This window comes from Scyliorhinus torazame, chromosome 18 (assembly GCF_047496885.1).
Source record: "Scyliorhinus torazame isolate Kashiwa2021f chromosome 18, sScyTor2.1, whole genome shotgun sequence".
Taxonomy (NCBI): Eukaryota; Metazoa; Chordata; class Chondrichthyes; order Carcharhiniformes; family Scyliorhinidae; genus Scyliorhinus; species Scyliorhinus torazame.
The window spans coordinates 125,543,201-125,559,341 of record NC_092724.1 but is presented as its reverse complement, the minus strand read 5'-3'; the positions used below and the strand labels follow the sequence as shown (position 1 = coordinate 125,559,341).

At 45.6% G+C, this 16,141-nt stretch overlaps 1 protein-coding gene across 12 annotated transcripts in view; it reads right to left on the bottom strand.

Moving 5' to 3' along the window:
- The window catches only part of tnrc6c1 (trinucleotide repeat containing adaptor 6C1), an 881,061-nt gene that overhangs the window by 688,467 nt on the left and 176,453 nt on the right, over positions 1 to 16,141 (bottom strand). For all 12 annotated transcript variants that reach the window (XM_072483296.1, XM_072483314.1, XM_072483305.1 and 9 more), the window contains one exon: positions 14,530 to 14,604. In XM_072483296.1, the coding sequence (XP_072339397.1) occupies positions 14,530 to 14,601 (72 nt within the window). In that variant the 5' untranslated portion in view covers positions 14,602 to 14,604. The remainder of the gene's footprint in view (positions 1 to 14,529; positions 14,605 to 16,141) is intronic.

Below are 16,141 nucleotides of genomic sequence, written 5' to 3'. Positions count from 1 at the left end.
GCTAAATTCAAGAAATACCACGTACCCGGAAGCATTTCTAAAATGAAGGAAAGCCATTTACAATCTATTCTGCAGCTGGATAAAGTAAGTATCGATCAGCATTTAAATAAAAGTTACACCAATACAATTGATTGCTTTGCTCACACTGGCACCAAAACAAATTTAATCTTTCAGGTTAATGGTGGCTCTCCTGTATTTGTATGCTGAAGTTTTCTCAATGAAATTAGATTGGTCTTCATTACACTGTATCTAATCACCACTTTTCCCAGTTTTGTCCCTTGTTATATCCACGGCTTACAGCTGCCTAGTTTAAAACCATCTGTTTTAACATGTGTAATTTATTTCACCATTTAATTAAATGTTTTATATCGGCATCTTCTTGGAATTAACTTTTCAAATATGAGTTATTGCAGTTTTAATGTTGTCATAATGCCAACAGGGGAAAACTAACACTATTTTGTTGATGTTTATAATGAATTCATTCAAAAGGTTCCATTGGGACATATTAAGTCATAATAATTAATCTAAATTACTAATGAGGGTTTGTTCTGATTTTTGATGAGAAAAATCATTTACAAAGAAGATTCAAAATGAGAAAGAAATCACAGGAGGTGCTACTTTAATTGAATTTAAAATGGTAATCTCCCGCTAGTAACGTTTAGTGCTATGAGCTCGAAATGCATTGACAGTAGGAGGCGATTTCTTTCAGCTGTACAATAATAAAGAGAAAAATGCATTTAATTTAATTTATTAAAATAATTAACAATTGCTTTCAGTTAACCATACAATGTGATTATCTACTTTGAATGGCTATATTTATGATAGGTGTTTTAGTGCATGCAAATAGAATGCATCGCACGTTGACAGTTTTCTTATAACAGATCACTTAGCCCCACTTTACCTGGAAACTTGGCAGGAGCTTTAAAACCTTTGCCTCAATTTAAAAACAAATAAAGCCTATCTCATGAAATGTTGCTTCTCTAGCCAATTTTCTCTCAGCCCTTGATGACTTTGACTCCTTCCTGGCTACAAGTCCCTGGGTGTGGATTATACTCCAGTACCCAGCCACTATGAAACATTACTCATGCGGGAACCTCAATAGCAAGTACTGGCACCATACTGCTGGATCAAGGTGGCTTCAGAGCCAAACCCTTCCTGACCTGACCGGGCTGCACATGTGTCATTTTAACAGGGCTTATTGGCTGATAATCAAGAGGTGGGAATCTAAATTTCCTTCCCGAACACCAATTATAGTTCACCTAATGCAGCTGTCATAATATCCACGCATGTATATAATGGAGTGCAGACAGGCAGTGATTGACACACAGGATGACCAGTAAGCACACAGCACAGTGCAGCCAATCACCAGACAGGACACCACCACTATAAAGCCGAGGGCACTAGGTTTCCAGCTCTCTCTGGACCCAGCCACTGAGACAGTCAGAGTCCACGAGCTAGCACAGTGCAAACACCATGCGGTAGCTAGTAAGTCTGGTCAGGCTAGTACAAGGTCTCCAGTCAGTTCAGTATAGTGTCGACCCACAGTTAAATATGTATGTTAGTTCTATCGTTCAATAAAACCGTGTTGGATCTTCTACAGTGTTAGAGGTCTGTTTCTCGCATCGCTGCATCAAGTGCAGTCCACACCGAACCTACCTGTCTAACACATCATGGTACCATGGAGTGATACTGAAAATTGACAGACCTACCTCGAGTGAATCAGCATTGACCAGCAAGCAGCCATCCGATGACATGGAAAACATCCAGCCTCCTCCGCAGCTCCGTCAACCTCGGCGCAAATTGAAAGCTCTTCAAGCAAAAGTTCCTCTGGTACATCGAGGCCTCCGACCTCGAAGCAGCATTGGACGCCAGGAAGATCGCGCTATTTCTCTCCACCGCGGGGGACCACGCCATCCACATCTACAACTCCCTCACGTTCGCTGAAGGCGAAGACTAAACAAAATTCAAAACAGTCCTGCTGAAGTTTGACAGTCACTGCGACATTGAGGTGAATGAGAGCTTTGAACGGTATGTTTTCCAGCAGAGGCTTCAGAGTAAGGATGAACCTTTTCAGTCCTTCGTCACCCATCTCTGCATCATAGCGCAGTCATGTAACTATGACTCGACGGCTGATTCTATGTTCCGGGATCAGATCGTTTTCGGGGTCCACTCCGACTCCCTTCGGCAGCAGCTCCTGAAAGTCAAACAGTTGACCCTCTCTGTCGCTATTGAGACATGCGTTGTCCATGAGCATGCTAAGAATCGTTACTCCCACATCAGGGCGGCAGAAACTGCGAAGCTGGCCTCCCACGAGGCGGAACGGGTGCAGGCCATTGCACAAATGCAGGGCCTGAGCATCGAGGAGAGTGGCCGTTTCACGCGCTTTTCCCGGGTCCCTGCCCGTGCGCGCCATGACCGAGTGGACGACGAGCCCGACAACCCGACTGCGCAGGTGCATACGTCGACCGACCGCACTGCGCATGTGCGATGGCGCACAGAACGCGCTGACATCGGCATCATGATGTGTCCGAATTGTGGCTCCGCCCACTTAAAGCGGCAATGTCCGGTAAAAGGACGCCGGTGTCTACAGTGTGGCAAGCTTGGCCACTACGCACCCCTTTGCAGATCTGCTCCACTGCTCAGCAGCCAGCGATCCCGCCTCTCCAAGCGCAGGTGGCTCCTAATCCGCCTCTGTGACGATCAACAGGAATTTGTTGCGCACCACAAAGACTAAATCTATAGACTGAGCTTTTGTACATTTTTGTGACTTCACCAATTGGACCTCGTTTCGTTTGCCATGTACCTGGACTATCGCAACCTTCCTATGTATAAATGTTCATTTGGACATCTTTCTGTATATAGTCAGGCACATATATATATATATATATTTATAAGCATCCACACCTTAGTATTTATTTATTTTTTTAAAAAGGGGGGGAGATGTCATAATATCCACTCATGTATATAATGGAGTGCAGACAGGCAGTGATTGACACACAGGATGACCAGTAAGCACACAGCACAGTGCAGCCAATCACCAGACAGGACACCACCACTATAAAGCCAGAGGGCACTAGGTTTCCCGCTCTCTCTGGACCCAGCCACTGAGACAGTCAGAGTCCACGAGCTAGCACAGTGCCAACACCATGCGGTAGCTAGTAAGTCTGGTCAGGCTAGTACAAGGTCTCCAGTCAGTTCAGTATAGTGTCGACCCACAGTTAAATATGTATGTTAGTTCTATCGTTCAATAAAACCGTGTTGGATCTTCTACAGTGTTAGAACTTAGAACATTACAGCGCAGTACAGGCCCTTCGGCCCTCGATGTTGCGCCGACCTGTGAAACCACTCTAAAGCCCATCTACACTATTCCCTTATTGTCCATATGTCAAGAGGTGTTAGAGGTCTGTTTCTCGCATCGCTGCATCAAGTGCAGTCCACACCGAACCGACCTGCCTAACACATCAGCAGACACAGAGGAAACCAACTACTTTAGCACAGGTCAAATGTGGCCTAGAACTTCTCCTAATATGTATGGTTCAGTTCTTCACTGAATAAGCTCACGTATCCAGCGAAGGAGCAAAAATATAATTGTTTAAGCAAACTGCAGTGTGAAAGATGTATTTTGATCTGCACCTACGGATATGGAACCTAAAAATACATTACAGAACAAAGATGAAACAATTTGTAGTGGTTGTATATATATATGATGTAAGTGATCTGGAAATTGGGGCGATAGTAATCAAAAATATATACCTCTGATGTCTGTTGCTAACTTTTGGTTGGTTCACTTGGCTCTGTTTTATAACCTTTGCTCTTGAGTCGCCAGGTATCTTTATGATACCGCCACGAGGTTCAAGTTCAAGTAATGATCAATAACTCAACACACCAATTAGTAAGATTCAAATCAAAACACATTTATTATACACAGCAAATCGCTACTCATGCATAAACTCTACTTTGTAGGCTATTTCTATAACTAACAGGCCTATACTTAGCTTCGGACTGGCCCACCAGGTCAGGGGAACAAATGGCCTTTCGTTCAGGTCCTGAGTCTGCGGGATTCAAAAGCTGGTATGGACTGGTAGCTAGGAGCGCCTATCTCGTAGCGAGCATTGACTTGAGACAACAAGACAGGTCACTGTCGAGGGTTGGTTCAAGTTGCTGAGTGACCCTGCCAAAGAAGGTCGATTTGAACTTGGGGGCTTTACTTTATAGTCCCCAGGGGCTTCCCGCCCTGGTTCCAAGTGATTGGACTACTTTCCGATCACTTGGATCGATTTCTCCAATGGTGGAGCGGTTCCCTGATCGCTAGGCGGTCCTAAGTGTCCGATAGCCTTCCTTTGTCTTGGCTCCTGCTGGCGCCAAAGAGTCTGGCTTGGCTTTGTTTACCTTTACTGTTGCATTGTGCCTGGGAATCGCACATTACTATGTAGATGGCTGCTACATTACTATGCAGATGGCTGCTGGTTTCGGTGCTGTCTGTTTGTTTTGCAGGTTCCAATATACATGATTCCTGTATTTGCTAGTCTTTGCCTGTGTTGGCTGAATTTCCCTTCAGCCTTTGCGGTTCTCCATTTTAAGTCGGGAAGTGGCCAACTCAGCTGGTTACATGTCATTAAAATAAATATATTTTTAAAAAAGATGATTTTATTTAATAAAAGTGAATAAAATTTTCTGAATGCAATATAATAATTTGAATTATAAACTAGACCTGAAGCACACCAATGCACCACTTACTTTATGCACTTGACAAGGATGAATTTTTGATTTGTGCTCTTCTGAGAGACCTTCACCACAAGGAATGCACACGGAGAATTTGCTTTGCATGACTTTCCACTTATTTTAATTGATAGAAAACTGTGGTGATAATGTATAAAGTCCTGATGTGTGGTACTGGTGGACCAGCCTTCCCGTGAAGGCTGCAATTTCATAAAATTGGTTCTTATATGCAAGACTGGGAGGAGTATACGTTATATGCAAAAATACCATGATGATGCAAGGCAACCAAAGACAGTGGTTTAATCTGACGGAAGGTTACTACAGCAACCAATTCATACAAAGAGCAAAATTAAGATAACTGGCAATACGCAGGTTTTAGCGTGCAAATTTGATCTAAAGTAGACATTAAAGGGATTGGTTGTTGAAGTTAAAAGAGCAAGAGAAATTAACACAGTGAGTTGCTTCTTAAAAGTAAATTGCAATTGTACATTAAAACTCTTTAAAAAAATCTAATTTCTCCAGAGCTACTCACACCACGTGAGGCACAACCCCCGTTCAGGTGAATGGATTGCAAGTTGACTACAGAATGGAAAATATAGAGTAGGAATGAAAACTAGGATGTCAAGGGGTCGAGAGATAGGGATGCGATTTAAAAATCTCTTCCTGCCTGAGTTCTGGCGAGTGGAGCTCCTCAGTGCAGGAAAAAGGGACTGAGTGCGGGTCCTTCCCCACTGAGGCCCTGAATTGCAACAAAGTCTGGAGAGATAATGTGGTGTGTCCCAACGCTGCGAGCGCCGGGAAATATCTGACTAAATGTGCTCATGCGCTCGTCACGCGACTCTGTTGCAATTTGGTTACATCACGCCCAAATTGTCATTTTCAGAGAGAAAATCAGTGTGATTTCCGCATGCCACAATGGCGCAATCGGACCACAATTTTCAGACGCTTTGAAAACTATTTGAAAACTCTGGGTCTGAGGTGCAAAGTGTCTTATTTGTCTGCCCTGGGAGTCATCTGATTATTCAATTGCGTTTAACCAGCTCCACAGCATTTGCTGTCATTCAAGCGAGGAGAATGGCAACTAGGAAACTAAATTTACGACGGGGGCCCTCCGCCGTTTGCTGGATGCTGTGGAGGAGAGGCGGGTGACAATGTACCCTCGGGCTGGCAGGAGGCCCTCCTGCAAGTGATGAATCCCCCCCCCCGGGAGACAGTGGCAGCGCAGGTCAGTACCAGCAGCCTGACCAATGCAGAAAAAGGATGAATGACCGACTACAATCAGCCAGGGTAAATGCTCCCTGTCTCCCCTCTGCACTCCATCCTTCTGTCACCCCCCAGAATATCACCTCGATCACATACGCCGCCACCTCACAGGGCCCGAGACCTGACCTCCCACCAGCATCCTCAAACTCCTCTGCCACTCCTCACCAGAACCCCACACATGCCAGGTGTCATTGACCTCTGATCCGCCAGGCATCCAGCTCATATTGTCCCTATTTGTGTTCCTGCAGGGTAAACCCTCCCACAATCGCCACGAGTCGGAGAAAACAGATGGTGCGATGCCAGAGCTGAGGATCCAGACTCCTTCAAGGAGAGGCCATGGAATTCGCAGGGGAAGAGCAGGAGCTGGCCTGCGTGCAGTGTGAGCGAGGTTGGCCTGTGAAAGAAAACTGAGGCACCGCTGCACCTTTGTCCAAATGATCAGTCTCAAGTCCACCCTCAACAACATCTTGGTGGAGGTCTCGGTGGAGGAGACGGATGAAGCATCACAGATACCAGCCACACCCCCCCACCATCGCAGAGCCTCACACCTTAGTGGGCATACCTAGCAGGCAGGCTTCTGAGTCACTATCCAGTGAGCACCACACAGTCTCTGTTGCACATCAGATGGCGGGTGGCAGGAGCGCTCAGGGATCAGACAGTCTGCTGTATCCCAAGACACAGCTGTATTCCAGTCAGATGCTGTGCCCCTGGACACGTTCATCCCTCAGCTGCTTGAATGCAAAGGCAGAGCTGGGAATACCAGGCAGGGTTGTCAGATGTTCCAACGACCGCAAGGCCAAATGGGGGAGTCCCAAAGTCTTCTGTCATAGGAGATGTTCCCGGCGATGTGTGGCACACATGCCAACACTGTAAGGGAGTGTCCGTAGTGGAAAGCCTGAGGCAAGAGGTCAGATCTATGGCAAGATAAATCCGAAGAATGGCTCAGTCCCTGAGGACAATTGCTGAGGGCTTCAATTGCATGGTGCAGACAATGGTGGGCCTCCAGGAGTGGCAGCGTCAGATGACATGGAGACTTCTGGAGCTCACTCTAGCTGTCCCCCCCGTCCCACAGAGTAACCCAGAGGCCCTTGAGTACCCGGAAGGAAGAGGATCTGCTGCAGCACAACCTGGGGCTTTCCACCCAGGAGACCCTGGGAGTCACCAACCAATCTGAATTCCCCCCCTCCTCCTGGATTTTAGGAGAACCGTATTTATCCAGAGGATGGTTAGAATAGAGAAGGCATCTTCCGAGGAGTAGTTGAGGTGACTAGCATATATGTATGAAAGGGGAAGTTGGATGAAGACATAAGGGAGAAAGCAATGGAAGGATGCATTGATAGGGTTAGATGAAGATGGATGAGAGGCGGATCATGCGGCATACACCAACACGAACCAGTTAGCCTGAGTGGTCTGTTTCCATGTGGCTTCATCCTTCAGCGGCTACCAGTTTTTTCTTCATGTTAGTGATGCCTCTTGAAGAAAATAGGAGCAAGCGAAGGTCATTCAGACTCTAGTGCCAGCTCCAGCATTCACTGAGACCATGGTCGATCTATCTTAACTCCTTTTACCTGCCTTGCTCATTAATGCTTAATGCTCTTGCCTAACAAAAACACCAATTTGGCACAGTGTGTGGGCCGCTCCAGCGCCGTGCTATCCCACTGTGACCCGGAGAATCGGGTCTCGGAACGGGCGCCAACGCCGGAGTAAAACATTCCCGTTTTTACGCCGGCGTTGGCACTTAGCCGCCCGATGAGAGAATCACGCCCCATTTTCCTTGAGCACACTCAGAAATGTATCACAGGGATGTAGTTACTCCGAAGAATCAGATAGATGGGTGACGGTGAGAGGGGCTGGGAGGATGCAGTCAATGCAGGGATCCTCTGTGGACATTTCCCTCAGTAACAAGTATACCGCTTTGGATACTGTTGAGGGGGACGACCTAACAGGGGTAAGCCACGGTGAATGGATCTGCAGCACTGAGTCCGTCCCTGTTGCTCAGAAGGGAAGGAGGGAGAGCAGGAGAGCAATAGTTATTGGGGACTCGATAGTTAGAGGGACAGATAGACGGTTCTGTGGCAACGAAAGGGACTCACGGATGATATGTTGCCTCCCGGGTGCCAGGGTCCGTGACGTCTCGGACCGTGTTTACAGAATCCTTAAGGGGGAGGGGGAACAGTCACACGTTGTGGTACACATCGGTACCAACGACATAGGTAAGTTTAAAACAGGAATTTAGGGAGCTAGGGTGGAAGCTGAGAGCCAGTACAAACTATGTTGTCATCTCTGGTTTGTTGCTGGTGCCATGTGCTAGCGAGTTGAGGAACAGGGAGAGAGTGCAGATAAACACGTGGCTGGAGGGATGGTGTAGGAGGGAGGGTTTCAGTTACGTGGATAATTGGAGCACATTCTGGGGAAGGTGGGACCTGTACAGACAGGACGGTTTGCACCTGAACCAGAGGGGCACCAATATCCTGGGAGGGCAATTTGCTACGGCACTTCGGGGGGGTTTTAACTAATTTGTCAGGGGGATGGGACAACGAGCTGTAGTCCAGAAGCCAGTGTTGAGAGTAGTGAGGTGCTGAGGAGGGTATCAAGGTCACAGGAGTGTACCGGCAGACAGGAAGGTGGTTGAAGTGTGTCTACTTCAGTGCAAGGAGCATCCGGAATAAGGTAGGTGAATTTGGAGCGTGGATTGGTACTTGGGACTACGATGTTGTGGGCATTACAGAAACATGGTTAGAACAAGGACAGGAATGGTCGTTGGAAATTCCGGGGTATAGATATTTCAGTAAGAGTAGGGATGGTGGTAAAAGAGGTGGAGGAGTTGCGTTGCTAATCAAGGATAGTTTAATGGCTGCAGAAAGGCAGTCCGAGGGGGATCTGCCTACTGAAGTAATATGGGCTGAAGTTAGAAATAGGAAAGGAGCGGATACATTGTTAGGAGTTTTCTATAGGCCCCCAAATAGTAATAGAGATGTGGAGGAAGAAATTGTAAAACAGATTATGGATAGGTGTGGAGGTCTCAGGCTAGTTGTCATGGGTGACTTTAACTTTTCAAATATTGATTGGAACCTCCATAGGTCGAACAGTTCGGATGGGGCAGTTTTTGTACAGTGTGTGCAGGACGGTTTCCTGACACAATATGTGGATAGGCCACAAGAGGTGGGGCCACATTGGATTTGGTACTGGGTAATGAACCGGGCCAAGTGTTAGATTTGTTTGTGGGAGAGCACTTTGGAGATAGTGACCACAATTCGGTGCCTTTCACTATTGCAATGGAGAGGGATAGGGCCATACGGCAGGGCAAGGTTTATAATTGGGGGAGAGGTAATTATGATGCGATTAGGCAAGAAAAGAATTAGGGAGCATAAGTCAGGGAAAGGCACAAATGAAAAGTGGAGCTTGTTCAAGGAATAAATACTGTGTGTCCTTGATAGGTATGTCCCTGTCAGGCAGGGAGGAAATGGCCGTGTGAGGGAACCATGGTTCATAAAAGAGGTTGAATGTCTTGTCAAGAGTAAAAAGGAAGCGTATTAAGGATGAGAAAACAAGGTTCAGTGGGTCGCTTGAAGGTTACAAGGTAGCAAGGAATGAGCTAAAAAAAAGGGCTTAGGAGAGCTAGGAGGGGGCATGAGAAGTCCTTGGCGATTCGGATCAAGGAAAACCCCAAGGCTTTTTACTCTTATGTGAGAAATAAAAGAATGACCAGGGTGAGGTTAGGGCCGGTCAAGGACAGCAGTGGGAACTGTTGCATGGAGTCAGAAGAGATAGAAGAGGCGTTGAATGAATATTTTTCTTCAGTGTTCACCAAGGAGAGGGGCCATGTTTTTGAGGATGAGAGTGTGATACAGGCAGGTAGGCTGGAGGAGGTTGATGTTCTGAGGAAGGATGTATTAGCAATTTTGAAAAACCTTAGCGTCGACAAGTCCCCTGGGCCAGATGGGATATATCCTAGGATTCTTTGGGAGACAAGGGATGAGATTGCAGAGTCTTTGGCTTTGATCTCTGGGTCCTCACTGTCCACGGGGATAGTGACAGAGGACTGGAGAGTGGCAAATGTTGTTCCTCTGTTCAAGAAAGGGAATAGGAATGACCCTGGTAATTGTAGGCCGGTTAGTCTTACTTCAGTGGTCGGGAAGATAATGGAAAAGGTCCTGAAGGATAGGATTTATGACCATTTGTAAAGATGCAGCTTAATCCGGGATAGTCAACATGGATTCATGAAGGGTAAGTCTTGCCTCACAAATTTGATTGAATTCTTTGAGGAGGTAACTAAGTGTGTAGATGGAGGTAGAGCAGTTGATGTCGTATACATGGATTTTAGTAAGGTGTTTGATAAGGTTCCCCATGGTCGGCTCATGAAGAAAGTAAGGAGGTGTGGGATAGAGGGAAATTTGGCTAATTGGATAAGTAACTGGCTATCACATAGAAGACAGAGGGTGGTGGTGGATGGAAAATTTTCAGACTGGAGACCAGTTACCAGCGGTGTACCACAGGGATCAGTGCTGGGTCCTCTGCTATTTGTGATTTTTATCAATGACTTGGAGGAGGGGGCTGAAGGGTGGGTCAGTGAATTTACTGAAGACACCAAGATTGGTGGAGTAGTGGATGAGGTGGAGGGCTGTTGTAGGCTGCAAAGAGACTTTGTTAGGATGCAGAGCTGGGCCGAAAAATGGCAGATGGAGGTTAACCCTGATAAATGCGCGGTGATTCATTTTGTTAGGAAACATTTGAATGCAGATTACAGGGTCAACGGCAGGGTTCTGAGGAATGTGGAGGAACTGAGAGATCTTGGGGTTCATGTCCACAGATCTCTGAAGGTTGCCACTCAAGTGGATAGAGACATGAAGAAGGCCTATAGTGTGTTAGCGTTTATTAACAGGGGGCTTGAGTTTAAGAGCCGTGAGATTATGCTGCAACTGTACATGACCCTGGTGAGACCACATTTGGAGTATTGTGTGCAGTTCTAGTCACCTCACTATAGGGAGGATGTGGAAGCATTGCAAAGGGTGCAAAGGAGATTTACCAGGATGCTGCCAGGTTTGCAGGATAGGTCTTATGAGGAAAGGTTGAGGGAGCTAGGGCTTTTCTCTTTGGAGCGGAGGAGGATAAGAGGCAACTTAATCGAGGTTTATAAGATGATGAGGGGGATAGATAGAGTGAACGTTCAGAGACTACTTCCTCGGGTGGATGTAGCTATTACAAGGTGGCATAACAATAAGGTTCAGGGTGGGAGATATAAGAGGGATGTGCGAGGTAGGTTCTTTACTCATAGAGTGGTTCGGGTGTGGAATGGACTGCCTGCTGTGATAGTGGAGTCGGACACTTTAGGAACTTTCAAGCGGTTATTGGATAGGCCCATGGAGCACACCAGAATGACAGGGAGTGGGATAGCTTGATCTTGGTTTCGGACAAGGCTTGGCACAATATCGAGGGCAGAAGAGCCTGTTCTGTGCTGCACTGTCCTATGTTCTAGGTTCTAGGTTCTATGTTCCATGACATGGGACAGGGCTTGAGGGAAAAATGGGGAACTCATTTGAAGGCAGTTGAAGGGTACCTGGGTATGTCCAATATTTTTTCATTATTTATCTTGTGTCCTATGGCCGAAATCTTTTAATGTATGGAATGTTCTGTCCGGAATGTACGCAGAACAATACTTTTCTCTGTACCTCGGCACACGTGATAATGAATCAAATCAATCAATCTTAAATTTGTCTATATTATTCTAAATTGGTCCTGCCAGCCAGTAAGATGATATATATCCTTAATAGTTATTGAGAAGTTTTTAAGAGAACAAGTTATTTCTTTTTTCTGCCATTAACATGCCATCTCCTGCCTCTGAGACAAAAGAAGTTTTAAAAATAAGGCAAAGAATTGGTCCCCAAATAATGGTCCAATTCGAAACAATTTTGGAAGTTTCCCAAAAAAATAATCCTGCAATATTTATGTTCCTTGGAGACTTTAAACCATTGGAAAATGCATACAAATTAATATGGGAAGTGCAGAAATATGGCAAGGCTTCCTACTATCTCCTGTAGTTTTCATGTACATGTCAAATTGTGGAGTTCTCCCGTTTTGAGACCAATGTGGTGGGACACATGGACAGCAGAATTCTCTGTTGACACGGTCCTCCACTCCGCTGGCAGCGTAGCCAAGCCTGCGGTTTCCCGAAGGCGCGAGGTGGCCACAATGGGAAACTCCATTGGCTGGCTGCGGGAACAGAGAATCCTGCTGCCGGCGGGGGGGGCACGGTGCCGGAAAACGTGGCTGGCGTACCGGAGAATCCCGCCCACAGTGCCTCCCACTGTGGAAGTCAGCACGAAAATCATGGCAAATCTCTCAGCCCCGACCTCAATAGTTATGTGCCCGGGTGTTTAATGACGTAGTCAGTGGTGGGCAGGCCTGGATGGCATGTAGCCCGCCATTGTGTCTGCACACCATACTGAAGGCTCCCAACATCACTGACCCACTACTGGAAAAAGGAGATGGAATGTCTGAAAATGAAGTTGTAACTCCGGGAGCACTCGTAAACCGGAAGACGGATCTCCTGAAAAAGAAGGTGAATCTTGAGGAACATTCTGAGACTGGAAGATGGACGGCTCTAAAGGCATCAAATCAGGGTGGACCACCTGCAGACGCTCCCCTAACCCACCACTGCAGTGGTCCAACGTCCAGGGTTGCAGGCTGCCTCCATCCTAATCTCCAGACAGTGTTCAGGTGAGTCCCGCCATCTTCATGCCACATTGTTCCAAACGTGTTTTCCCACTGTCATGGCAGGGAATCTGGTGTGGCTCGGGAGAGGGGATCAGGCCTTCATCTGCAGCCCATTCACAGGATCCCATTTAAGTGGTGGGGGCATGGGAGAATTCTGTTCAACATCCCACTGTACTTTCAGTATAAATGCTTGTCATGCAGGGTCACTGAGTTGTCGAGCATGTTTGAAACTGTCTGTTTTTGCTAGTTCCCTAATTTAGCCTGTATTGTTACCCAATATTCTTGTTAGCATATGTATTACTCCCTGGAATGTATTTTGGATGAAAACTACAGGTGGGCAACATGGGCAATATAATAAATTTTCATAAAGTCAAACATTTGCAATAGAATGAGAAGGTATGGTGTTAGGAGAAAAAAGGTAGTGTTGAGGGATTTATATTTCTATGGGTAAACATTAGAAAATAAGGTATAGTTTTCAGTGGGTTCAGTTTAATAGTTCTGTGCCTGAAAGGGTAAAAGCTATAGTTAGATTTATGCTGGACAAAGGCATGTGCGGAGGTCGGTTTCAGTTCCAACTGTAATTCTATTGTGCTTAGAGAGGGCTATGGCATGAAACATAAATAAACCAGCAGTGATTACTTAGCAGCTAGGGTCATGTAAGTAGAGGAGAATTTAAGTTTTAGTTTAGCTAATTTGATTGCAGTTGGAGATAGGCAGTGATGGAGAAAACAGCTCTCACAGCCTTGCTGGAAGCAGTTGGTTTTAGAAGGCGAAATAGGGAACATCTCTCTCAGCCCTGCTAGAAGAAAAGCCATACTATGGAGTAATAGTTAAAAAAACAAATGCTGAAAATTTAAGTTCCAGCTAGTTAAGGAAATTGGGAAATGAAGAGAAGTTTCCAAGAAATCTGGCATTAACGGAGCTGAGGAAACTGGGAACCAGAACTGCTTGCTTTCTGTAAAGTCACAGAGAGATGAAAAGGCATTGGATCTTGAGAGGCCAGAAAGATATCTGCAGTAGTGCTAACCTTTGTTAGAAATTACTGCAGTTTGGGAGACATTATTTGACATAATGCCACAATGGTCAGAAAACTATGGTGATGTTGGACACTTTCTGTACCCCCTCTCTCTCTCCCTCAGCAGCCACGACGCCGGTTTCATGATTTTTAAAAGCACAAGTGAACTACGCCGTCGAGAACTCGGGCCATCGGAGGCGGAGAATCGCAGAGGCCCCGTAGAATGCCGGGTCAGGCCCGCTAATTATATGGAAAGGCTGTTCACTGTACATGTGTTCCGGACTGCATTGATACCATTGTCGAGGTGAGGGAGAATTGTGATCCGGCATCATATCGGCGCCTGCGGCAATTTTGCCGTCGCACCCTATTCTCTCCCCAATCGCGTTTCCCGATTTCAACGTCACCATTGGAGAATCCTGCTCACGGTCTTTTGAGCCAGGGTTCTATTCTGGGATCTTCCTGTCCAGGTATAACATCAACTGGGATCATAACAATGATCAGAACAGATGTGATGCCATCACAAAACATAGGTGTTCAATGCTCATTCCAGTACTCCAAATGCAATGAAGAAATCACTTTTGTCACACATAAACTCATTCAATACTCGAATATACTTGGAAAAGATATTCATTTCAAATTCACAACACATATAAAAATAGGATAGCAAATTTCTTGAGAGTGTAAACTGCCGACCAACAGATTTTTCTGCGGAAACATTTGTGGAGCATTACTCTCCAGTAATATTCCTGATGCACAGCAACAGCGGTAAACAATTGAAAAATCAATTTTAATCTCGTGTTGGAGAAATATATTCTTACCACTTTTGTCTTCTCGGTAGATTCCTTCTCTTCTTTGGCCTTTTTTCTTAGATCGTGAGAAATTTCTTCCATCTCCTGCCCCAAATGATAAGACATAATTTAACCAAAAGTGTCCATTAAAAGCAGATGCATAGATAGTTGGTCTCCTTGCCATTTAAAAAATTTTAAATGACAGAAGACCATAGTGTGAAATACTAACCGTAGTTCAATTAATTTGAGAACGCATTGACTATTGTCATCTGATACAGTGGGCTGGATTTTTCACCGCCAGGGCTCTCCGTTTCACCAGCTGCCTGGGGATTTCCCGATGGCGTGGGGCTGCCCACAATGGGAAACCCCATCAGCCAGCTGGCGAGACGGAGAATCCCGCCCAATTTGTCCATTATTTGTAAATTTCAAACATTTTCATTATGTTGTAAGGTAAGTATAATGAGCTCCTTGTAGCCAAGATTGGAAGATGGAACTAACGTAGAGATCAGCAATGCTCTTAGTTAATGGCAGACCAGGTCTGAGGGGCTGAATGGCGTATTCCATTTTCTATATTGTTGGGGTCACAATTTATATCCTTTAATCTACAAGGATTCTATTGGCAGAATTTTCCTTTCAGGGCTGTGATGCCAATAATGATTTCAAATGTTGGTCCCAGCCATACAGGATGCTGGGAATAGTCACCTGAAAAGTGATTTTTGCTGTACTGGACAGTTAATGGTCAAAGGTTGTGTGTGTTGTCCAATTATGGAAAGCAGATGCAGGGCCAATAGAAGGCCCTCTAGCACGAAAGCCTCCACCTGCAATTGGAACTATGGGAGGCAGCTTGATGGGCTTTTCAGCACTTTTTACAAAAACTGAGAAGAAGAAATAGCTCCAGTTGCCGGATAGGTGGATATGTCGGCAGCCTAAGGTGGAGGGGAGGGGCCGTTGAGGGGCAAAGTGATCTTGGAGATCTGGTCCTCTGCCTTGCCACTGGGAAACCACCTCCAGGCATCTGCCATGCTCTCAATGCTGCAAAGGTCTTAACAATGGCTTGAATTGAGTTAATAAGCTACCTTCTGCTTTCAGAAAATGGCCTGGGGTCAAGAGCATGAAGGGGACCAGAAAACCCCCTGGCGTCGAAATATTCTGTGTCTTCCTGCCTCTGTTTCTTCCCCTGTCCCGTATGTTTGAACTATTACACAAAGCGAAAACTCACAACAGATGAAATCGGTCTATTTTAAAAGTGGATTACTGTGTACATTATAAGACTCCAGACATCCAGGGAAATTAGAATTCAGTATTTAATTTTCACATTATCATTAGAACATCTGGTCACAGGGGTTTAGGGTACCACAATTCTTTATTTCAGTTCAGATGCTTGATACGATAAGTATTAGATCTGGCATGACCTTTAATTTACCCAGAACAGTCGACACACTCTGTTAACGGTTTAGGTTCTGGATAGATTTTTTTTCATCCTTGAATATATTTGGCAAGGTGACTGAGAATTTCTGCCAACAATTTAAAACGCTCGTACATTTTTAACTCTCAGATCTTCACTTTACCTACTGCAGGTCACAAATACGTTAAGGTTACCTCAACAGTGTACCATTGCAAACATTATTTTTCGATTAAACAT